Source organism: Oryctolagus cuniculus, chromosome 5 (genome assembly GCF_964237555.1).
Source record: "Oryctolagus cuniculus chromosome 5, mOryCun1.1, whole genome shotgun sequence".
Classification (NCBI taxonomy): Eukaryota; Metazoa; Chordata; class Mammalia; order Lagomorpha; family Leporidae; genus Oryctolagus; species Oryctolagus cuniculus.
Window position 1 is genome coordinate 1,304,058 of NC_091436.1, and position 25,262 is coordinate 1,329,319.

The 25,262-nt window shown below is 62.8% G+C and overlaps 1 protein-coding gene across 2 annotated transcripts in view; it reads right to left on the reverse strand.

Moving 5' to 3' along the window:
- SMOC2 (SPARC related modular calcium binding 2) overlaps window positions 1–25,262 on the reverse strand; it is a 135,871-nt gene that overhangs the window by 26,293 nt on the left and 84,316 nt on the right. For both annotated transcript variants that reach the window (XM_070074590.1, XM_070074589.1), the window contains exons 8-9: window positions 8,967–9,153; window positions 6,406–6,488 (exon numbers count right to left, since the gene is read on the reverse strand). In XM_070074590.1, coding sequence (XP_069930691.1) covers window positions 6,406–6,488; window positions 8,967–9,153 — 270 coding nt within the window. The remainder of the gene's footprint in view (window positions 1–6,405; window positions 6,489–8,966; window positions 9,154–25,262) is intronic.

Consider the following 25,262-nt stretch of genomic DNA (forward strand, 5'->3'; position numbering starts at 1 on the left):
CCATGGCCCTGACTCCCACAGCCAGAGCTCTGACTCCTGCCACAGCCACGGACACCAACTCCCACAGCCACGGCCCCGACTCTTGCCAGGGCCCCAACTCCCATAGCCACAGCTCTGACTCCCACAGCCACGGCCCTGACTCCCACAGCCACGGCCCTGACTCCCACAGCCACGGCCCTGACTCCCACAGCCACAGTCCCGACTCCCACAGCCACGGCCCTGACTCCCACAGCTACAACACCGACTCCTGCCACAGCCACGAACACCAACCCCCACAGCCACAGCCCTGACTCCCATTGCCATGGCCCCGACGCCCCTCTGCCATGGCCCTGACTCCTTCTGCCACAGCCTCTACTCTGTAAAGCCCTGACTCCCATAGCCACAGCTCTGACTCCTGTCAGAGCCCTGACTCCCACAGCCACGGCCTGACTCCCACAGCCACGGCCCCGACTCCCGTCAGAGCCCTGACTCCCACAGCCACGGCCCCGACTCCTGCCATAGCCATGGCCCCGACTCCCACAGCCACAGCCCAACTCCCACAGCCACGGCCCCGACTCCCACAGCCACGGCCCCGACTCCCACAGCCACGGCCCCGACTCCTGCCATAGCCATGGCCCCGACTCTTGCCATGGCCCCGACTCCCACAGCCACAGCCCAACTCCCACAGCCACGGCCCCGACTCCCACAGCCACGGCCCGACTCCCACAGCCACGGCCCCGACTCCCGTCAGAGCCCTGACTCCCACAGCCACGGCCCCGACTCCCACAGCCACGGCCCTGACTCCCACAGCCACGGCCCCGACTCCGCTCTGCCGTGGCCCCCAGCCACACATGCATGCACACAGCACTGCCTGGTGAGACTGAACCGTCCGGACATTGGCACAAGATCTAGAAGGCAGCTCTGAGAGCCGCACAAGGTCTTCAGGTCAAGGGAAGCCTTGAGGCCTGCCAGCCCCCACCCCACGCTGCACAGTCGCTCATGACGCCACGTTCCTGCTGTTCTGTCCCCCATGTGGCCACAGCACAGTGCTCTCTGCCAGCTCTGAGCTCCGGTGCGCACGGGGCCCCCCACAGCCTGCGGCCCCCACCGCACCTGGCTCAGGGCCACGCACGCCACAGGGGTGAGAGAGAGGATGGACACGGAGGGGTCTGTGATTTCAACGAGAAGCTCAAAGAGAAGGTACTTGTGGCCACTCCGCGTTCCAAGCCTGAGAATCCGAGGGCGGAACTCCCATGTGAGCGTGGTGGCCGTGACTGCAGAGGGCTGAGGGGCGGGGCCTCGGGGGCCAGCAGCAGGTGTCGCGGCGTGTGGCAGGAGTTTATCTCACCCCTGAGCGCGAGCAGGGACCTGCAGATTGGCCGTGACCTCAGGGTGCTCACGGGAATCCTGGGAAGCAAGACCAGAGCAGGAGCACGAGGGGCAGCTTGAGGAGGGACTGGGCCCACGATGCCCGGATCACAGACGTGGAAAAGCTCAAGTGCAGACTTTGCGCCTATCGCGGGTGCAGATCATACCAGGGCACTTCCACAGGTTCAAGGAAGACGGACAAAAGATCAGTTCAGGGGCCAGCGCTGGGGAGTAGCGGCCGCCTGCAGGGCCAGCATCCCATATGGGCATGGGTTCGAGTCCCAGCTGCTCCACTTCTGATCCAGCTCTCTGCTACGGCCTGGGAAAGCAGTGGAAGATGGCCCAAGTGCTTGGACTCTGCACCCACATGGGAGACCTGGAATAGGCTCCTGGCTTTGGCCTGGCCCAGCTCCGGCCATTGTGGCCGTTTAGACAGTGAACCAGCAGATGAAAGACCCTCTCTCTGTAACTCTGCCTTTCAAAATAAATAAATAAATAAACGATAAGTTCATTCTGCTGAAAAAAAAAAAAAACCAAAACTTGAAATCCATGTGTGCTTCCCCATAACGTGCATTTTCCAAACTTTCTGAAGACCCCTTACACCTGCGGGCTGCGGGCGGACCCCCTGCCGGGCCTGGCCTGGCGGGGGTCTCAGCTGCGGGCCTGGCCTGGAGGGGTCTCAGCTGCGGGCCTGGCCTGGAGGGGGTCTCAGCTGCGGGCCTGGCCTGGCGGGGGTCTCAGCCGAGACCCGTGGCCCTGAGTCACGCTGGGGTGGACGCAGCGAGCCTTGTATGGCAGGCGGATTCCAGCCCGGTTATGGCAGCGTCTTGATAAATTCAGATGAGATAGGAAGAGAGCCCAAACGAATAAAACTGAGTTGTAGGCCAATAAAAAGCAGCCTCGTTATTTCCAAGTGTATACCACATTTGGAAGATTTCTAGAGTGGTTAATTATTTTAGATAAACTGCTCTAATAAAGAGACGGGATTATTTATAGCGGAGTAAGTGTTTAACCACAAATTTAACATACTGGATGGTGCTTGCAGAGCAGGTTCCCTCGAGGTGAGCGCAGGCCTGGGCCCCGTTGTGACCCGGAGAGCAGCGGGACCGGGTCGGGCAGGTGGGCAGGAGGAGCAGGTGTCCGCTCGGCACTTGACCGCAGCACGGGCCTGGCCCACTCGAGGCCCGGATGGACGGACACACCTCGTGTTTTCTGACTCTCGGCGCCGGCGCTGACGGCAGCTCGGGGACTGCAGAGCCCGTGCCGGGAGCGGGGGGTGGGAGGTGCAGGCGTGAGGACTTGAAGCTGGACACAGAGGACTTGGCCAAGCACGAGGAGGTGTGGGACGGGAGCGAGGGCACCGCCCGCCCCTCGGAGCTGTGACCGTTTGCAGGGCGGGACGGGGAGGCTGTAGTCGGAGGCTTAACCCACAATGCCACAATGCAGGCCCTGGGCCCACTTCTTTCTAAAAAATGCCATTTTCTTCTGAAAGGTCACTGCCTGCTCTCATCTACAAACTTGATTTCCTATGCGGTCGTCGGGTCCAGTGTTGTAGGCTTGGTCTCTCCCGCGACCACTGCCGTTTAGAGTTGCCTCTCACCGACCCCAGAAATCCAGACCCAAAGGACAAGCCTGAGCGACAACCGGCATCAGAGGGTGCCCAGTGCAAAATGTCCCACTCACAAAACCCCGTCTCGCGCCAGGCTGCGGAGGCGTCTCTGAGCCTGCGGCTGGAGAGCAGGGGCGCGGGAGGAGCCAGCTCGCTCACCGGTGCCCTGCTGTCCCGCGCCGCACGCAGGCCAAGGGGCTGTGGTGCCTGAGCCTCCAGGCAGAAACTGCAGCCCCTGATGACTGCAACGGGAGAGATGCTGGCATCTCGCGTGGTCCCAGAGCGTCCTCTGGGGCCGGGGGCCTGCCAGGCCACTCGGGGAAGGCAGACACTGAACCCACCCATTACGTGTGTCGGGCTGTGACGCTCGCCACGGGGCTGAGCCCCAGCTGGACCACGGCATAAGCTGTGCTCACGGCAACGGAAGGATCGTTTTCTATGCGGCCTCAGAAACTCACAATCAACTTGTAGGCTGATGCGGAAATTGGGGTGCCTCTAGGGCTTCTTTCTGAGTCAAGAACTACACTTCCCCTGCAACGCCTGGGGGCCCTTGCTGGGGGCACTGCGTCCTGGGGGGCAGCCAGGGTCAGCAGTCACTGTGGGGTCCCCTGCCCACTCGTTCCCCAAGACGCACCTCGGAGGGGCTCTGAGCCGTCAGGTGCTGGGGTGCGCGAGCATTGGGGCAGCTTGAGAGGCCCAGGATGGAGCAGGGAGATCCACGGGCAAAAATCCACACAGGTCAGCCGGGTCCCTGAGAGCTCGCTGAAGGGCGGGTACTGACCAGCAGTGGCCCAAGGAACAGTCTGGAGGAGGCAGGAAGGAGACTGGGATGGGAAGGAGGGGGGAACCCCGGGCAGGACTCCCAGCTCATGGCAACGAGGGGGCTGGGCAGACGGGAGCCCACAGGAGCGCGGGACGGACACGCTGCCTGCAAATGTCACGGGGTGAAAACGTCTGGGACCGGGCCAGGGCCAAACCAGGAGCCAGGCCTCCATCGGGGCCTCCCACAGGGCGGCAGGAACCCAAGCACTGGGGCCAGCACTGCTGCCCCCCAGGGCGTGGAGGCAGGAGCCAGCAGCCCGGTACTCGGGCGCGGGACGGGACAGCTCAACAGGCGACAGCTTGAGAGATGCCAGGTGAGATAAAGTGCAGAGAGAGGTCTGCATTAACACCTTTTTCTCTAAGATTTCTGATCCATCAGTCTTTGGCTTCTTTCAAGACAACAGGGCAGTCCCATACACAGAGTTACGGAGCCAGCGTCTGAGAGCCAGGGCTAGGAGCTGATTCTCACCCTGGAACGCAGCCGGCTGGTTCCCGACCGCGCACACTGCAGGGTAAGATGCTGGCCTCCATAGGCAAGTTGGGGGCTGGCGCTGTGGCGCAGCGGGTTAAGGCCTGGCATGCAGTGCCATATGGGATGCAGTCCCGGCTGCTCCTCTTTGTGGGGAGCAACCCGGACTAGACTAAGTTACTGGAATTAAGACTTATTCTATGCATCTGCTCTCCCACAATATGGCGCTGAGAAGGGAGAAGCAGCTTCTACACAGCTGCCTCCAGTTCAACCAATAGACAGCAGGACCTGCTCCTGATTGGAGGAGAGCAGCGTACTCGGCGTGTGGGTAGCAGAGTTGGGATTGGTGGAAGAGGACTATAAAGGAGGAGAGAGACAACATGCACCAGGAACATCTACCTGAAGGAACACCTGTGCAGCCCCCGAGAGAGCCGGCCGGCGGTGTGCCGCTCCCCCGCGGAAGTGGGGAAAGTGGCAGGGGGAACCGCCCTTCCACGGAGGTGGAAGGGACGGTAGCCAACCTGGGAAGAACCAGCAGCAAACCTGGGGAGGGCCGAGCAGACAAAAGAACAGCGCAGGGTCCTGTGTCGTTCCTCCACGAAGACGGGGAGCGACACTCTTCCAACCCAACTCCCTGCTAATGGGCTGGGAAAGCAGTAAGAGATGGCCCAAGTGGGAGACCCAGAAGAAGCTCCTGGATCCTGGCTTCTGATCCTCTCACTCCGGCCGTCGTGGACATTTGGGGAGTGAACCAGTGGATGGAATACCTCTCTCTCTCTCTCTCTCCCTAACTCTTTACAAATAAATAAAACAAGTATTTTAAAAAAACAATGACAACAAAAATCTGCACCAAGTCAAGCTGAGTTGCCTTTTCTGTCAGCCACCTTGAGCTGGACATGGAGAGCCCTCGCCCGGTCCCGTGACCACGCGTCTGCGAGCCGTGTGTCAGCACGTGACCACGTTCCTGTGAGCCGTGTGTCAGCACGTGACCACGCTCCTGTGAGCCGTGTGTCAGCACGTGACCACGCTCCTGTGAGCTGTGTGTCAGCACGTGACCACGCTCCTGTGAGCTGTGTGTCAGCACGTGACTCACCTGACTTGCAAGATCGGCTCCTACTGAAACTCAGAAAAGGAACTTAGAGCACCGTGCCTTCCGAGAAGACGAGGAGCCAGCCAGCACGTGGCTGGGCGTCTGCCTGCCCAGCATCGTGTTCCCGTGGAAATCAATGTCTCCACTCTACCGAGAACGGGCCTCCATCCTGGAGCTGGTTTCCTAGTGAGGGTAGTTCTCTCCAAGTCATCAGAGGGGCGGCGTGGCCGTGGGCAGTGGCCTCCCGGGCCCTGGCGGACATGGCTGTGGGCAGTGGCCTCCCAGGCCCTGGCGGATGTGGCCGTGGGCAGTGGCCTCCTGGGCCCTGGTGGACGTGGCTGTGGGCAGTGGCCTCCCGGGCCCTGGTGGACGTGGCCATGGGCAGTGGCCTCCCAGGCCCTGGCGGACGTGGCTGTGGGCAGTGGCCTCCCGGGCCCTGGCGGATGTGGCCATGGGCAGTGGCCTCCCGGGCCCTGGCGGACGTGGCTGTGGGCAGTGGCCTCCTGGGCTCCAGTGGCTGCGGGCCGAGCTGACCCCCAGGGCTCACACACCAAGGCCTCAGCACCCCAGGGGTCACTGTGGCAGCCCCGCGTCCCACAGGCTGTCCACGCACACTGCTTCTGTTTAACTCACAGAGTTCTCCACAACCAAACTCACCGATACGGATGTGGGGCTCACATGTTGTTAAAACCCGAACACCCGCTTCCTGCACTGTTGGTTCAAGGCAAGAGGAATCGGCTCAGGAGTCACTGCTTTCTCAGGTGGAGTAGATAGAACCTTCTGGAAGCAGTTAGGCACTCTGCTGCAGCGACATTCGGGTTGCGGCGCCGCACTGCTTTTGTTTCCCACGTTTGACCTCGCACACAGCGGCTACTCTGACCCCGGGATTCCCCGGGGACATGGCCCTGGGAAAGGCACCACGTGCTCCTCCTGTGGGCCCCTCAAGTCTGCTGGGACTCGAGTGCTGGAGGATCAGGGGTCCGCAAGCCCCCGGAAGGGGGAGCCAGGTAGGCGCCTGCTCACCTCCACCCCGCCGGAGAGCCCAGTGGAGCGGCAGCGCCCACTCACCTTGCAGCTGCCGGCCCCTGTACACGTCCTTGGCCTTGGCCGGGTGCGCCCTGGCCGTGTTGTCGCATTTCGGCTGCTCGTACCTGCAGGGAGGGAAGAGAAGACAGCAGTGTTACATCCCTGAGACAGGAGCCCTTCCTGTCTCACGCACGCCCGGCCCAGCCGGCAGCAGGCGTCTGCGCCCCCGAGACAGCGTCAGGACCTGCTCCCATGTCGCCGTCGTGGAGACCTAAGGCAGCAAGCGCGTTTTCTGGTCGTCAGAAGACGCTGGCCGGGGTCCCAGCGCGTGGCGAGGCGTCCCTCCGTGTCGCCCAGTGCGCCCTCTGCGACCTGACCTGCGGCTGCTGGGCACTCTGTCCCTCCACCCCGGGACAGAGCAGGGAGGGGTGTGAGGGTCAGGGATGAGGGCCGTGGGCTGGGCCGCTCCAGCTCCCGCCCCAGGCGCCGGCCGAGTCTCAGGAGGGCAGAGTTCTGCGGCCACGCGGCACCCAGAGGCCGCTCGCGCCAGCCCAGCTCTCGCTCTGGAAGCTGCAAGTGTCTCAGTGTTCCGGCTTCTCGGCTGCTTCCTGGCCCCACCCGACACTGAGCAGCGAACTGTGGGGAAGTCCGACTGGTGTCCCAGCCCCCCCGGGGTGCCGAGCCCTCCCCTAGTTAAGCACCATCTCACCCCCCCGGGGGGGCTGTGCACCCTTGCCCCGCCTGGGCCGCCGGGCTGGGACCACTGCACCTGCTCTTGGTCAGCTGGTTTGTGCCATTGCCTATTCAGGGATTTGGGTGAGTGACAGGCACAGCAGAGGCCCTCCCTCCTCCATCTCTAAGAAAACGTGGACCTGCTCTGTGTGGCCATGGGCGCCTAGGACACCAGTCCCGGGTGCTGAATGAAGAAACGGCACCAGCCTGGCCCCTCCCCACAGCTCAGCCACAGCCTGGGTCTGGGGGCGTGAGGAAATCCTCGCCAATGAGATGGGGGGGGGGGAGCTCTCCTGGGCTCCTGTGCCACCAGAAAGAGAAAGTTCTCTTCTGTCAAGGTCCAGGAGTCGCCATGGCGACGCGCGATGCTCGGAACCAGCCGGAAGCTAGGACGGGGGAGCAGAGATTAAAGAGGCTCTGTGGCCACTGCGCGTGAGCTGTGGGCTGTGCGGGAGCAGGAGGACCCTGTCTGGCGTCCCCACACAGACACGAGCCCGGACGACTGGGCGTGTCTGCCTTGGGCACTGCTCAGTCCTGGCCCCCGCACGCGCGTCTGGCCGTTGCTGGCATCAGCGTCCGTGCTGAACGAGTGATGGATGAAACCATGCAGACACGGCACGCGTCCTCGCCCGGTGGCTCCATTCCGTTCCTTGCCTGAAACTCCAGAGGGGGAATTACGCCCCCTGCAGGTGTCCTCGGGGGAGCAAGAACTAGACCCTCTCATTCTGTGACAAAGTATGGGAAAGCCTGGCACGCGCGGAGAGGGAGGGAGGGGTGGTGGTGGGAGCACAGGGCCAGGAGTGACGGTGAGGGGCAGACGCGGCCTCACACGGCGCACAGGCTCGTGCAGGATCTCGGCCGAGAAGCTGACCTCACCTCTGCCAGCTCAGCTCTGGCGGCTCCGGTTCCGCCCGGGGAAGGGCGGGGTCATGGGCCCGTCTGCAGGGGCTACACCTCCAGGTCAGGGCCCCAGAAGGACAGGGCCGCGGCTGCCACGAGCCAAGGGTGGAGATCCCACGCAACCTGCCGGAGTGCTCCAACGCCCCTGCCCCCCAAACCTCGGGAAGCCTCGTTCTCGTATAGCCACGAGGGGCACGCTTGTCCGAGTAGTCCCCATGACAGCCCTGTGGGACCTGCACCCAGGAGCCCGCCCCAGGACCTGTTCTGACCAGGGCTCCTCCAGTGCAGCCAGGCTGGGGGGGAGGCAGGGGGAGGCGACGGCGTGTGGGGCTGGCTTTGGTCACAGGAGGCAGGGGGAGGCCACGGCGTGTGGGGCTGGCTTTGGTCACAGGAGGCAGGGGGAGGCGACGGCGTGTGGGGCTGGCTTTGGTCACAGGGCCCCTGGCAGACGAGTGGGTGGGCGGCGGGGGCAGTGCTCCCTGGGCTCCCTGCACACACAGCCCCCCCTGCATCTGTCTAGGAGCAGACGGCTCTACCTCGGGGCCCTGGAGGCGCAGCTGGCTTTGCTCACACACACGGAGCAGGAGGGGAACCCAGGCTGCCGCCCTGAGCCAGCTCGCGCCGTGGGCCGCCTCGCATCTGCTCGGAGACAGCTGCTCTGGGCTCAGGGGTTTCCAGCTGCCCTGGCTGAGCCCAGCAGCACAGCGAGGTGTCCGTGAGCACCACGGCAGGGGGCACGGTGGGGAGCGGCCTCACCGCGGGCACGGCCTCAGCCATCCCTGCTGCCCTGGGAGCAAGGTGTCCTCTGGTGTCTGACGGCCGGGGTCACTGCTTTTCACCAGCTACTGGGGCCCAGAGAACTGGGGCCGTGGCTCGCACTGGCACGGTCTCACGGGGTGGGCGCGGGAGGCCCTTCCCAGCTGAGGAACCTGTGTGTGCACTGGGCCAGGGTCCCCACACACGGGCCTTACCTGGTGGACGTGCCAGGAATGGGGCGCCCCGTGTCCACCAGCACGCACCAGCAGTAGCCGGTGGACGGGTGGCACTGCACCGGCTTGTAGAGGCCGCCGTGGGCACACTCGGGGATCACCACGTTGTCATTCTTGGGCTGCTTGGCTTCCTCGATGGCCGACTGGTGCTCCTGGTCACAGGACGACACTGCGGGACGAAGGGGACAGTGGCAGGTGAATGGGAAGCCCAGGCGGCCGTCCCGGCACTCAGCCGGCTGGAAAGGACAGACTGTGGGAAGAGGCGAGCTACACGGGGCACTGGGTCCCCAGCCCTGGAGGCCACGGAACTGTCCAGTGTCCACAGAGCAGACGGGACTCTCCCCACACAGGGCACAGGACAGAAGTGGACCTGACGCCCACACCACTCCCTGGTGCCACAGCAGGAACAGGGCCCATGAAGGAGTCGGGTGCCCTCAGCGTGGGCCATTGGGGCTAGGGGAGGGCCATCCAGCCCCGTCTCAGAAGGCTAGGGGAGGGCCACCCACCCCCGTCTCAGAGGGCTGGGGGAGGGCCATCCAGCCCCGTCTCAGAAGGCTAGGGGAGGGCCACCTACCCCCGTCTCTGAGGGCTGGGGGAGGGCCACCTACCCCCGTCTCTGAGGGCTGGGGGAGGGCCATCCAGCCCCGTCTCAGAGGGCTGGGGGAGGGCCGCCCACCCCCGTCTCAGAGGGCTGGGGGAGGACCGCCCACCCTGTCTCTGAGGGCTGGGGGAGGGCCGCTCACCCCCATCTCTGAGGGCTGGGAGCACGCTCACACAAAGCTGGGCTTTAGCAACCCTTGCCCCTGCATCACGGTGAGTAAGGCCACTCTCCATGACGGTGAACCCAGTCACCGGTCTGTGCGAGCCGCCTGACCACGTCCCTCCCCCTGTGCACACACCCACTGGCCACACAGCCCGGGTCAGCAGTCCTGGATCATCGTGGCCACAGCAGTGACATCCAGGCCACAACCTCGGGACCCTCTCTCCTCAGGTCCAGTGACACGCGCAGCCTGGTGAGACCAAACGCTGTTACTGGGGCTCTTCTCTGTTATTTTAAAACAATGGTATGTTATGTATTTGAAGGCAGAGTCCAGAGAGAGAGGAGGAGCTAGAACGAGATCATCCACCTGCTGCAACTGCCAGGAGCCCGGAGCTCCAGCCGGCTCTCCCACGTGGCGGCAGGGGCCCAGGCACGGCGGCCACTTTCCACTGCCTTCCCAGGCACAACAGCAGGGAGCTGGACCAGAAGCGGAACAGCCGGGACTCACACCAGCCCAGGCATTGGATGCTGGCGTCACGGACGGCCATTTAACCAGCTTCACCACACAGGCCAGCTGGTAGGTTTCAAAAGGCAAATAACTCCTGTGCCGCCCAGCGTGTGGAGGGGTCATCTCGGGACCCGCGAGGCCCTCACATCTCCCGGCAGAGGCTCGAGGTCGGCTCCGTGGCCGAGAGAGGGAAGACACCGGCCCGGCATGGCCATCTCCTGTTGGTTGCTTCTTACGAGCTCTGCACGTGTGCTCAGCTAATGCACAAAGTGGAGCCCACCCCTGAGTACAGGGGTCCCTGCAGGAGCCCTCTGTCCCCACTGCCCCGGGGAGACCGGTGTGGAATAAGAGGTGACAACAACTTGTACCCTCTCTGAGCTAACCACCGCGTCACGCTAGACCCTGGGAAGAGACCGAGGACGACAGCACTGAGCTGCACGTTTCCAAGGCAACCGGCCGTTGCTAGGTGGAGGCGGCAGTGGTCAGTGCATGACTAAGGGGCGACGGCCGGGCGAGCGCCAGCTCCCGCTGCCCACGGCTGCCCAGGAGCTCCAGCGGCAGCCGCGCGGAGCCGCTCTGGCCGCAGGCGCCCGGGACACGCCTTGCTTCCTGCCGTGTGCACTCGGCACTTTTTCAGAAATGTCATCAGTGTGCAGAATTTACGGTGTGATTATCTGGCCCAGAACGCTGCTCACGCTCCGTCCAAGGACATGCTGTAGCCATAGAGGTAGTTCTGGAACATTCCCAAACGTCCCTCTCTCGAGAACGCTGTCGTATCTGCAGGCTCACTGCAGGCAAAGCAAGATGATTGGCTCAGCCACTGGCACTCTGCTGGGTGCGCGGGGAGGCAGCGCGGCGGCTCAGAGGGGCTTAGGTAATAGGCACTGAAAGCTCACTGGGAAAACGCAGCTGCATTTCCTGCTAGCCAGGGCCGGCACGAAGGTGGGAGACCCTCAAACGAGCCAGTGACGCCTGGTGGGAGCAGTAGGGGAGACACGACACAGGTCCGTGCAGGTCCCTCCCCTCCTGGGGGTGCTGACGGACCCTGACTGCAAGGAGTGAAGACCTCGACTCCTGCACTCTCTGGAGGGCCTGGGTGCCACGGCAGACCCGGCGGAACGGGCACAGTGCCAGAGAAGGGGTCGCCGACCCACAGCTCAGAAGCCTCGGTCACCGAGAGGCCCCTGGGACACAACCTCGGGGGAGCGCGGTGGACAGGCCTGGTGGACGCGTTGGGGCACACCAGGGAGACCTGGCTCTGGGGTGGGGGACAGCCAGCCATCAGGTCTGGCCCTGCTCAGGCAACCACTAAGGGAGCTGAAATCCGCTGTCAGCACAGCAGGCTGACACTGAAGTGGATGACTTCATGTGGCCCACGGACAGCAGCACAGCCGGAGGGCCCTGCCCTGCGCCATAAGTCACAGCAGGGCACCGGGCGTAGGCCCAGAGCAACTGGCAGGAGTAAGGGGCCAGGGAGGCGGGGGCGCCCAGCCCGGCAGCAGCGCCCGGAGGACGTGGGGGCCCTGGGCGCCTCCCAGGGAGGTGTGGCACCGTCAGTTCCGCTGCTGCCTGACTGCAAGAGGATGGCTGCTGCAGGAGAAAACTTAGCTCTGGGATCTGAGAGTAACTTAGCAAAGCAGCGAGGGACTGAGGCTTGGAGCCCACACTGCCCCCGGCCTCTGCCTGCGGGAGAGGACAAGGAAGAGGCCGGAGGGCTCTCAGGGAGCGGCAGCAGAGCCACTCCCCGCAGTCACCCTCAGGTTCCCCACACCCACAGGCTGTCTCCTGAGCTGCGAAGCTCCCCGCCTTCCAACAGGTGCGCCTGTCCCCCAGACCCCCTGTCCACCCTCCCCAGGCTAAGGCCACAGAGTCGACCCCCGGCGCCAGCGGCCCTGGCCACACCCTGGCTGCCTGCTTCCCTGAAGGCTTCGCAGGTCCCCTGGGCTCGCCGAGGCTCCGGGTCCCAAGCTCATCAACACAGCTCTGGGGCTGCTTTCGGGGTATGGGCGGGGGCCCCACTGTGGCCGTCCTGGGTGGGTGTGAAGGGAGCCCCCGGAACACCGTGCCTTCCTGACTCTCGGGTATGGGCGGGGGCCCCGCTGCGGCCGTCCTGGGTGGGTGTGAAGGGAGCCCCCAGAACACCGTGCCTTCCTGACTCTCGGGGGTGGGCGGGGGCCCTGCTGCGGCCATCCTGGGTGGTGTGAAGGGAGCCCCCAGAACACCGTGCCTTCCTGACTCTCGGGTGTGGGCGGGGGCCCCGCTGCGGCCGTCCTGGGTGGTGTGAAGGGAGCCCCCTGGAACATCGTGCCTTCCTGACTCTCGGGTGTGGGCAGGGGCCCCCCTGCGGCCGTCCTGGGTGGTGTGAAGGGAGCCCCCGGAACACCGTGCCTTCCTGACTCTCGGGGGTGGGCGGGGGCCCTGCTGCAGCCATCCTGGGTGGTGTGAAGGGAGCCCCCGGAACACCGTGCCTTCCTGACTCTCGGGTGTGGGCGGGGGCCCCGCTGCGGCCGTCCTGGGTGGTGTGAAGGGAGCCCTGGAACACCGTGCCTTCCTGACTTAAGGCCTGCATGAAGTTACGATCCAAGAGCAGCCAGCATCTCCAGAGTTCTTCAGAAATCATTACAGGCACTTTACCCTAACAGCTCTTAACCACTGGGTGGGGCCCCTTTTCTCTGCCCAGGGCCATTTGCGTATTTACAACACCTTAGGCTTAGGGATCAGCCGGCTCCAGCTTCCTGAGCCCCGAGTCCTGCCTGCGGCTGCCTTGGCCGGGCCAAAGCAGACGATTCCTCCACGGCCCTGGGCCAGACCTTCCCCAAGCTCCGGAATGAGCGGTCGCCAGACGTCCATCATGGCTCCAGGAATGCGCACCTAACTCAGCTCCGGTACAGTCCCCACCCACTTCTCTGTTGAGTCTGAAGGGGCAGATGGGAAACTGATACCCAGTCACGTGGTGGATTCCAGCCTTGGTCCCCCTTCCGACAACGTGGCCGCGGTGCACCGTGCAAAATGGGGAAACAGAGCAGAATCAGAAGCAGCAGAGTCCCCCTGAGGCCAGGCCCAGCCCGCCGCCTGTGATGCGCGTGGGCGAGGAGTCTGCCAGGTGGCCCTGAGGCGGTTCGAAGGTCCGGCCCCCAGAGTCACAGGTTGAAATCTCCCCTCCAGGGAGAGGTGTGAGCAGGTGGGGCCTTGGAGGCCCCAGCGGTGGCGCACGCAGAGGGCCTCTCCCGGGCATTCGGCCCCACGGCTGCTCTCTGGTCATCCTGAGCTGACCCGGCCCCCGAGGCACAGCAGGACGAAGCGCCCACCCTTCTGCCTCTCCACAGTGGGAGTCCCAGAGGGGACAGGTCTCACTCGAAGCCCAGGAAACGGAAGAGTGGACCCTCTGTCTCACGGGGCCCTGCGTGGAGACAGCCTGCAGCTGACGTCTCACCTGATGCTAAACCAGCACCGCCAGGTGAGATGGGAAACCCTCGGCACTTCCGCCCACCAGTGCGCCCGGGGCCCGAGGCAATGAACGGCAGTGAGGGGGCAGAACACCGAAGACCTGACTGTCCTTAGTCACGCCGGGATGTTCAGGTAAGAAATCCTAAAGCATCTACACACACACACACACACACACGGGCATCTTCTAGAAGTCGTGCGTAGAGCTACTGAGTACAGCAAGGTCCCAAGTACCACGTCAATACACAAAATCCACCCGTATTTACAAGTGTCACCAACGCGTAATTGGAAAGTAAAACACCTAAAGGCTATTGGCTACACCAAGATCATAAAAGGCTTAGAGATGCATTTATGACAAGTGTGCCTGCTAGTGAAGACTACAAAGCACTTCTGAGAAGGAGGGAAGAAACCCGCAGACAGAGCCACACAGCTTGCTAGTGGACGGGGGCTCCATCACGTTGGAACACAAATTCCCCCCTGATTGGTCTGTGGATTCCCCACAATCCCCACTGAAATCCCAGACAGCTCCATGGGAGACCCTGACTTCGGCTCTGAGAGGCACAGGAGAGGCCACGGCGCGGCAGAGCAGGGCACAGGCGGGGCCGCCGCTTCGCTGCCGAAGGTTGTCACCAAGGCCACCATCCACGATGGCCAGGGCGGCTGGGACCCGACAAGGCACCGCGGCAGCTCAGCGAGACCCGAAGCATCTCCCAGCAGACAGCTCGGTGCCACTCGCGGGGGACGGCCAAACGGGCACCATCGCCGGCACTCACGTGAGATAACACAGAAAACCTGAGCCCATGACGACTCTAAGAGAACACAGGGGAAGCATCGTTGGGCTAAAGAGAGAGCCCCAGGGCACACAGCAACACCACCACAAAGAACTGGACTCCATTAAGACGTCAGACGCACGCTGCCCGAGACGCCGTCCCCCAAAGAGAACGCCAAGTGTGAGCCTGGGGTACACGTTCCTAGCACACGTGTCCGACAGCGTCACAAAGATTCTGGCTTCTATTATGCCTACAATCAACACAACCACAAACAACCCAATTTAAACTTTGCAAGGATTTGAACAGACACTCTGACATGAAAGATACATGATTGGATAATAAACCCTTGAAAAACCCATTCAAAATTGTTATGAAAATGCAAATTAAAGCCACAATGAGGTACCATGGCCCACCTGCTAGAATGACCCAGATTACAAACACCACGCCACGCGTAGGTAGTGCTCGGCTCAGCCGCGCTCTCACAGGTTCCTCCTGAGTGAATGGCAGGACCATGCAGAAGTCCACCCGTGGGATCAACCCAGCAGTTACCGGAACACTTGTCCCCCGAGTGACGAACACAGGAACGCACACGGTACCTCTCTGCAAACAGCCACAGCCCGGGGAGACTCCAGTGAGTGGGAAACACACACGCCGCAGTGTTGGCAAACACACGACTGTGTGTGGGTAGAACGCGGGATCCAGTTGTCACACCGACCCCACGGGGCAGAGGCAAAGGGGAACGAGGCAGCACACGGCTCCATTTACAGGGCCCCAGAGCAGGGCAGAGTGCGGATGGTGACCACCGTCCAGGAGAGGCAGGCCTCCACAGGAAGGGGCGGGACCTGGCAGGCGCACTTACCCAAGCCCCTCACTGCACACACACGTGTGCATCTCGCATCTATTAAATATTCTCAACAACAAAGCCAACCCCCGCCCAGCCTTAAGATACGTATCAAGAGGGAATTCCGAGACGGGACGATGGGGTCCCATTTTAATTGGCATTGGCGTGTTTTCCTGTTTCCACCTGTCTGTGACTCAGTCCTATGCAGAAACACAACGCAAGCACAGAGCCCCTCCCCAGGACGCGGCCTTGAGTCTACTGTCCCCCCCCAACACACACACACAAAGCGCACTCGCTGTTCCACTCGGGACACACTCTCACCACCAAAGGGCTCGCCCCAGGAAGCATGGCAGGAGAACACGCATGGCAGCGCTCACCCTGCACACGAAGAACACAACGCACCTGGGCCTCCGAGCGCTGCCTGTGTCGGCAGGAGACAGCCCATCAGACAGCCCACCAGACGGCCCACCAGACAGCCCACCAGACAGCCCACTCTGCCCAGAGCACGCACAGTGCCCGGGTGGGAGGGGAATCGCCTCGCGCCGTCAGAATGCCACTCCGCCAGCTGAGCCTGCCCGCACCCAGCCTGGGAGGCCACCTGCGCTCCCCGCGCGCCTGCCTCAGCCCCCTGGGGAGCCTCGCTCAGGGGGCCCCCTTAGGATGCGGCCGCCCGCCCGCCGCCTCACTGGCCTGACGCCCGACTCGGCCTGCAGCCGGCTCGGGGCTCTGACGCGTGTAGACTGGAGTCTGTTTACCTCCGTCTGCCGCGGACAGGCCCAGCCACAGCTGCAGCCACAGCTCACACGCCTCAAGGCTCAAGGTGCACCCGTTCCCACCAGCCCTGACGGGGGCTGCAGGTGCACCCTTCCCACCAGCCCTGACGGGAGCTGCAGGTGCACCCTTCCCACCAGCCCTGACGGGAGCTGCAGGTGCACCCTTCCCACCAGCCCTGACGGGGGCTGCAGGTGCACCCCTTCCCACCAGCCCTGACGGGGGCTGCAGGTGCACCCCTTCCCACCAGCCCTGACGGGGGCTGAGGGCCCTGCTCGCTGCCCGTCCTCCGTCTGTGCCCCAGAGCAGGCCACTGCACCCCTACTTGCAGCAGTAAGCGCGTGCACTTGTCAGCCGGCCCCTTCCCCTCTCCCTGTTGCCGGGGACCTGGGAGTCTCCCCACAGATGCTGGCTGCTCTCCCTACCTTGGGACTCTTGGGGCCCATGGGTGAACCTGCTGTGGCCAGCGGGGCGAGCAGAGCTGGTGCTGTGGGAGCCAGACGCTGCTCTTCCGGCACGCTCCCAGCACGCTCCCGGCACGTGTCGCCCCGCCGCGGACTTCACCCGGAATCTCTGCCCACGGTTTACTGCGTACACAGTTGTCTTCATCAGCCCTGGGATTTCTCTGTGGTTCTCTTTTTAATTATGCAACACTTGGATGATCAAAGAAAGTAAAAAGAAAGAAGGACTTCAGAACTGCATTTGCTAGAAATGGCAGACGGGGTGGCGGCACGGGAGGCCTCAAACTGGCACTTTTGGGGGAATAAAATCACCCCGTGTCCACTTGCCACAGAAGACCGGAGTGCGAGTGGCGATGCTGAGGCTTTGCTGGGAGAGCACGCAGGTCAGGTCGCTGCATCCCTCAATTCCAGAGGACGACGACGTTCAGCCTCCACGTGCAGGCGCTACCGCCACCCACGTGACCCGCGGCGTCTGCGGGAGCTCCTCTGTCCCCCGGGCAACAGACCTGGGTCCACGCTAAACCGTGCACCTTGTCGGTGAGGACAGACTCAGAGCAGGGTGCTTCTCACGGCAGATCCACGCCGCCCCGCCCCGTGCTACAACACACACAGACACGCACACAAAGAGACACACAGACACAGACACAGTCACACACGCACACATGCACACACACACGCACACACACGCACACAGACACACACGCACACACATGCGCGCGCACACAGAGACACACACGCACACACATGCACACACAGACACACACGCGCACACACACGCACTGCCGCTGGCCCTCCGGGAATGGCACAGTGGAGCTCACATTCAGAGGTGCATTTCCAGAAAGCAAAGGTTTGGATAAAATGCAAGGATCTGGGGTCTGGAGAGGAAACAATGGCCGCAGCCATGCGTTCTGATTTATTTCTTCCTGCGTCTGTTTAGCAGCCAAACCCAGACCTGCGGCGACCGCAAATCCCCAAGTCGTTCTGGTCTAGGGCGGGAGCCGTGGACCTCCGACGTGGGAGGGGAAGCCGTGGCTCAGGGCAGGGAGGACAGACGCCCCCGGTCACCTCACAGCCCAGGGGCCTCTGTCCCTCAACCACCTTCAGGCCCCCGGCCGCTCACGCCCATCTTCAAGTGTCGGGCACCTGCACCCCGCACCCCAAATCCACTTCTCCACGTTCTTCAGCCACTGCCTATCACACCCACAGGGCTCCTGCAGACCGGCCTCTGCCCACGGAGCCTCCCCACCCTCTCACGGAGACACAGAGGAGGCGGCTGAGCTCTCCCCCCAACACACGGCGCCTTCAGGGACCAGCGAGGCGTGAACAAGGAATCCAGTCGCGGAAGCCGCTCGCCATCGACACGCTGACCCCATTTGAAGGAAGTTCGTGAGCGCAGCCTGAACTGCCCAATGCTTACAGGAAGACTCCCAGTATTTCCCAGAGAAGTGCTGGGTTAGGGGCCGCGGCTCCGTCTCCCGCGGCTGTCTGCAAGCACGGCCAGGACAGCGGCCCCGCGGGAGGACACGCCGCGACGGCAAAGCCGGCAGCCGGCTCCCGCGGCCCCACAGTGGCATGGGGATAAAGGCAGGAAGGGCGGCTTCTTACAGTATTTGAGAGGAGAAAACGGAAATGCAGACGCGATATTTCGGCACAAATGGGAGCGGTCTGGGGTCCCCACGGCACAGTGAGGTGGGAACTCAGCACAGCTGGGCCCTTCGAGCCCCAGGACAGGAGAACTTGGAGCACAGGGGACAGTCCAGTCCCAGAGCGGGGCTCGGCGCCGGGAGCTCCCCCAGCACAGCCCCAGAACCACGGCCACGTGCCTGTGACCGCAGGACGTCCAGGGACCATCAGCCTCCACACGGGGCACGGAAGACGTCCCAGGCTGTGCCACTGTCGCTGACTGTGCGCCCGGCACTTTCGCTGGGACGGGACTTCGGGACTTGGCCAGTCCACGGCACAGCGTCAGGAAGCGGCTGGTACTCAGCAAATCCGCTCAGAGCCATAAGAGGTCGTTCAGCCCCGGCGGGCAGTGGGGTGGGGGGAGCTCTGCTCTCTTCCCAGGAGCCACAGGGAACCATTCAGTTCTTGAGAAACTCACTTCTCACAGAAGCCCCGTGAGCCTTCCGCCCCGAGCGCGGGCCGCCGCCCGGTGCACACAGAATGAACGGAGGCGTGTGCCGTGCTGGCCAGAAGAGTCAGCGATGAACACACTCGGGGCCCGAAGGTCGCCTGCCAGAGACGGCCCAGCCCTGGTCCTAGGGACCTCAGGCACAGCACAGGGATGGCTCCACAGTGGGCTCCACACCCAAGCCCTGCCCCAGTGACAGCCGCCCGGGCCTGCGGGAAGCCCAGCAGTGGCCCCACACTCCCTGGGCGGGGCCACCTGCCATGGCCACGCTGAGGACCAAGCCCCATCACACGCTCCCTCGGGGACCGAACTGCTCCCGAGCCCTGGCTGCTGTGTGCACCCGCACTGGACCTGCACACGAGCTGTGTGAGAACGAAACAGGATGCAAGCACCCAGCTGGGAAAAGCGGAGCCCGAGGAGGGGCCGGGGTGAGGGCGAGGGCACCTTTCACCTGGATTAGCCCGAGGGAGGCAGCAAGGCTGGGCCAGCCTGCAGGGGTTGCATGGGGGACAGTCTGCCGTCTCCGCTCCCTTTCCACCCTGTGTGAAGCCTGAGTGGCCATTTACAACGGAGGCGGGAGGGGAAGAGCCCGGGGCCAGGAGTCTGCAGCGAGCTCTCAGACCAGCGGCAGAGGATGGTTTGCATGTGAAATCAGCGGTCCTGGTGAACCTGGCCCTTCGATGGCTTCTGCCATGTGGGTGGGTTTCACAGGCCAACAGCCATTTCTGAACAGCGGGTATCCCAGGTGCAGCACCAAACCCACCTTCCAGGGCGTCCCTACCCCGGGAAGCCCTCCAGGATGGGCCTGAAACACTCCAGACAGGAGCTTCCTCCGCCCAGTTTCAGGGAAAACGCGCAGGAGGTGAGACTGAGGCACAGAGGCTGGGGGAGGGCTGTCTGGGGCCGTGATGTTGCCGCGGTGAAGAGGGGAACCTCCCAACTCCTTCCAGCCCAAGGAGTCTGCCCGTCTTAGGGCCCTCACGCCTGACCGTGGGGGGTGGATATGGAGGACAGGAGGCTTTGCCTGCACTGGGCTGCTCTGTGTCCCTGCGGCCACTCTGTTCCGTTTCCGCCCAAGGAGCACCTGCGTCCTCCACCACCTTCACAGGGCACTGTTAGTCCAGGGTTGCTCTGAGGCAGAGGCGCCACCACGGCGAGGTCAGGGGCTCTGAGCGCCTCGTCCAGCCGCTGCAGAGCCGCCGTGTCCTGTCCTGGTCGCCACGCGTCAGGCACCCGCCGGGGAACACTCTGCCTGGAGACTCCAGCCGCCCCTCGGCGCGTTCAGAGCCACGGGGGCTCCGCCGAGTTCCCAGCAGGTGCTCCAGGCGGCCGCCTCTCCTCGCTGGTCCCTGAAGGCGACGTGCAGGTCGCACCTGGGTAATGCAGCTCCTCCCAGACTGCCCTCCAGCTGAGCGTGGCCAGGCAGAGACGGGGACTCAGTGCTCTCCCACCTGTCCACGTCCCGCTCCCTGAAGCACTGTCCAGGCGACAGGCGCCTCACCTGCGGGCCTTGTTACACAGCGGCTGCCACCCCACCCCCGGTCAGCCCGCGGGTCCCTTCCCCACCTGCCCCACCTGCCCACCCCGAGCCGGGCTCGCCGCCGTGCCTGGGGTCTGCCCACCCCGAGCCGGGCTCGCCGCCGTGCCTGGGGTCTGCCCACCCCGAGCCGGGCTCGCTGCCGTGCCTGGGGTCTGATGACACGAGCAGGCTTCCCTTCTCTGATGCCAGAGGTCCTGCACACAGCAGAGAGGCCCTGGCCTGTCCTGGCACATGCACCGACAGCCGAGATCCCGCAGGGCAGTCTGCGTTCCCTCCTTACTGGTCTCTCCTGGGTGCACATCTGTAACCTCAGGGCTAAGCACAAACGCACTGCTGGCCGCTGCTCTGAGCACAGGCAGGGCGGCACTCAGCTGACGGAGCAGCCCTCCTGGGGTTAACCACACCAAGTCGGCACAACACCTCCTCAGTGCTGCAGGCGCTGCGAGCAGGTGCTGACCCCTCCCCTTTCAGAGACGGCGCCTGGTACAGGTCCCACACCCGTGAGACCAGAGTGAACAGGGCAAGGAGGAAAAGACTTCGCGACACAGCGCACTGTCCCCACAAGCAAAGCTGGAATCAGTGTAAACACAGCCTTATATTTCCTGTGAACAAGTGCCCAAAATACACTGCTCAGGACCTGAGATCTACCTTCATGTCCGCTCCGCAGGTTCTTTTCCACGCAGCTTGGAGCCCCTCCACCGTTTGCAAACGCCCCAGTCGCAAGCCCACTGCTGACGTGTCCGAGGCTCACGGACGGGGGGAGGGGCGCTTGTCAGAGGAGAAACCCGGACCGCAAGGCCTGCAAAGGCCCCGCTCCTGCCCAGCTCCGCGCTGAGGGTTAGCGAGTCGCACCCTGACCAGAGCCCAGCATTCCGGAGACCACCATCACCAAGCTGCCAGGACGCCGCCATCTTCCCATACGACACCCACCTCCTGGGCCCTCACGAACAGGCTTGGCTTCCAGTCACTGCCAATTCTGCTCTGGTCACTCCCTCAGCCCGCGGCCCATTCACGGCTCTTGTTACACCTTGAAGCTGCCTCAGCCAGAACCAGGCGCAACAAGTCACCCGTGCGGCCACACAGAACCCACATCCAGAACCAGGCGCAACAAGTCACCCGCACGGCCACACAGAACCCACAGCCAGAACCAGGCACAACAAGTCACCCGCGCGGCCACACAGAACCCACAGCCAGAACCAGGCACACGTGTCGTCTCGTGTGGCCACACAGACCATGCAGCCAGAACCAGGCACACACGTGTCACCCTGTGTGGCCACACAGAACCCACAGCCAGAACCAGGCACACACGTGTCACCCGCGTGGCCACACAGACCATGCAGCCAGAACCAAGCACACATGCGTTGCCCTGTGTGGCCACACAGAACCCACAGCCAGAACCAGGCACACACGTGTCACCCTGTGCGGTCACATAGACCATGCAGCCAGAACCAGGCACACACGCGGCGCCCTGTGCAGTCACACGGAAGCACAAAGGCTGTGGAACTCAGCAAACATGCTTTTCCAGGAAGTCCTGGGGCAACCTCACGTCACACACACACACACTGACACACACACACACACTTTCACACACACTCACTCGCACACATACACAGATGCACTCACACACACACACTCGCACACACACATACACACTTACTGAGTGTTATACTCACATGCTACACTCACGTGCATGGTCACACATACACACTCACTGAAATACAGTCACACACTCACACACCTATTCATATATAGTCACACACACTAAAGCAGTCACACACACACTGAAACACACTGGCACACCTACACTCACACATACACACACACATTCACACACTTACACACTGACACAGACGCACACAACCTACACAGACTTCATACCCTTCACAGAAACGACCTCAGATGGACCCAAGACCCAAATGTGAAACAAAACACTGCACCTAGAAGGACGTGGGACCTGGAGGGCGCACACGTGCGCCACCGAGTGCCCGGAACAAACCCAGACGTCCTGGCAACGGCGCAGCTACACAGGTGGCCATGAGGAGACAGGTGGGCTGCCGGGGCGGAGGGGCGCGCGGGGAGTCGGGCGAGCGCAGGGACTCTCGGGTATGACGCTGCTCCGCGTGGCTCCGCGACGTGGCCGCTCGGTGCCATGCGCTTGTCCAGACCGCGGTGTGTGGGACACAGACGGTGACGCGGGCTGCGGAAGTCAGCTCACAGCAGTCGGGCCGCCGAGCCACGGTAGCAAACGCACGGCTCCAGCTCGGGGAGGCTGGGGCTCTCTTGCCGCGTGGCTCCTCGGCGGCCCTCAGACGCTCAGAAACAGCGCACAGCGCAGGGCTGTCCCCTCTGAGAAGAACGCAGCCCCGTCGCGCCCACAGCGCGTGCTGTGGCGCCCGAGCGTGGCCGCTCGCACACACGCTGGCCTCGCCCCGACCACCACTCTGGCCGCCGCCATCTCGCCAGCTCTGCTGTCTTATTTGCTCGAAACTCTGAATCTTCACTTTGTCATAACCAAAAAGTGGGTAGAAACGTTACAGGCGACCGCAGGAAACCACAGGTGTCCAGTGTCTCCTCTGCTAGAACTTCAACGCGGTTTCCAGGTCACGAAAGGCAAAGCAGAGGATAACGGGCAGTGACTGCAACACAAAGGCGGAATGTGAAGCAAAGAGAAAACCCTAATTTATCAGCAGACTTCTGCTTCAACTCAAGGTTTCTTACACCCTGTAATTCTACTCCGCGTGCGGTTTTGTGTAATATATTACTATTTAAGAAGCTGAAGCACTGGCTTTAGATAAAGTATTTTAACAACCCTGAGACAAGGAACTGAAAAACACACTCGGAAAGAAACCTGATCAAAACCTCTTTTCTCAACTAAGCGATATGAAGGAAATTTTCTTTTTTATGTTGAGTTTTCAAAAATTTACTTTTCAAATGAAGAAAGGATTCTTCTTGTTCTTGATGCACAGCCACACCAAAAGAGAAAAACAAACTCATTTCCAAGTTTCCAAACAAAGGAGAAAAGAGGGCCCAGAGTTGAGAGTAATTTTGGAAAATTTATTTCCCAAGTTGAGTTCAAAAAGTGATGAGCGGTAACGCGCGGGGCTGAGGGCTGCCCTGGGCTAGGGATGGAGTCGCAAGGAGAGCAGCCGGGCCTCCCTGCGTGCGGCCGCGTCGTCCGCCTTCCGCACCATGCAGCCAGCGGAGGTGGCGTCCCCGGGGCGACGCCGTGGCCCTCACTCCGCGTTCCACGCCCTCCCTCTATCTTCCGCGCCCTCCCTCCATGTTCCGCGCCCTCCAGCTGTGCACCGGAGTGTGGAGACGCTGGCAGTGAGGCTGAACCTCGCCTGGGCGCTCCTTCGCGCAGCTGCAGCGTTGAAACCGTGTTAAATGCACAAAGGAACAAATTAAGAGTAGATCACCTCTCGGGGACACTCACGGCCTCCGGGTTCCCCCAGCTGAGCAGCGACAGCCGGCCGCCGGCCGCGGCCAGGGAGCTGACGGGTGAAGTGCGGGCGCCAGTTGCACTTGCATTGGAGGTCCCCAAGGAGTGGCTCAGTGCAGAATTTATATTTTCAAATATGTTTGCCTCCTCTCCTTCCCCATTCAGAGTCCCTGCTGATGCTGCTCTCAGCCAGTTTGTAAAAGCTCTAGCAACACAGGTGAAAGGGGGAGGGGCTAGTTCCCAGCGTGGCTCCCTGCAGATTCTCCCCGGGACCCCCGCCGCGACCTCCAGGCAGGGGGAGGCGAGCCCGGTGGGCTTGGGCAAAGCAGTGAGGAGCATGCACGGCCTTGTCGGCACCCGGAGCACGAGCGGCAGCAGAAGGCAGACTCTGGCTGCACCAAAAGTGGAGACTGCGCTCCCAAGGGCACCGGCAAGAAAGCAAGGAGGCAACTCAGAGGCTGGGACAGGGGTTGGCGTGGGGGCGCAGCGGAGGCGGGCACGGGGGGACCGGAGCGCCTGGCTCCCCAGCCAGGACCAGGTGGGGAACAGAGCCAGCAGCCAGCCCGGCCTGGCTCAGACTGTGGCACGGGCACACGTCCGGCTCCCTCCGCCGCGTGTTCCCTCGGCCGCTTAGCTGCCCTCCCTGACACGGGGACACAGGCTCTCTCTCCACCTCGGCTGAAGGCAGCCCGGGAGTGAGGCCGCACGAACATTTGTGAAGACAGAACCTGACGTTACTTCGCACGCTGTGAACTGATGCCGGCATTTTGCTGAACACAGAACTGAGCAGGACTGTTCTCCAATACTTGTCGAGTGCATTCAGGCTGTTTGCTCCCTCATCTGAAACACTGCCGCCTCAAGTGTTCTGGCTTTGGCCACAGGTGCCTTATGGCAAACACAGAGAGCAGTGCGGCGCCGGTACTGACGTGAGACACAGACGGGCAGGAGGAAGGCGGAGGTGGGGTTATCTCACAAGCGCCTGGCTGCGGGCAGGTGTGCGCACGTGCACAGTGCCATGAGTGAGTCCACGGTGACTGCACCCCTGGCAGGCAACGCCCGTCGATCAGCGTCTCTAAGAGGGAGCCGTGAGGAAAGACGGTTTCATTAACCTATGAACTTGGTCCCACCGAGGAGGAGCAGGGGCTGGCACGATCGCACTGGGGTTGGTAAATTTCCCCACTGCTCGTCACAGCCAGGGAGAGCGGTGCTACACAGACACGGTGCAGTCAGAGGAGACAGCGTGCGCGGGGGGCTCGCCTGTGCTGTCCACACAGCTGAAGGCGGGAATTCTCGTCTGCCTTTCACCGTGTGAATCACTACCAGCGTCCCCGTGACTGATGGCTCGTGTTCAAGTCTCGCCTGGTCTTTAAGCTAAGTGCTGCGAGACCCGAGACAGCATCACACTGAACCCTGCTCTGAACGTGAGCCCAACCCAATCACCACTCAGGACAAGCCGTGCACGCCACTGCCGTGTCTCAGCGCACCTGCAGCGTGCTAGGTACCCCATCACAGTGCCAGCTCCCAAATCCTCCAGGCTCCCGTCACACACAATGCAGAGGCGGCTCGCTGCACGCACCCGAATCCCTGCTGCTGGCACGGTCCAGCGCAGA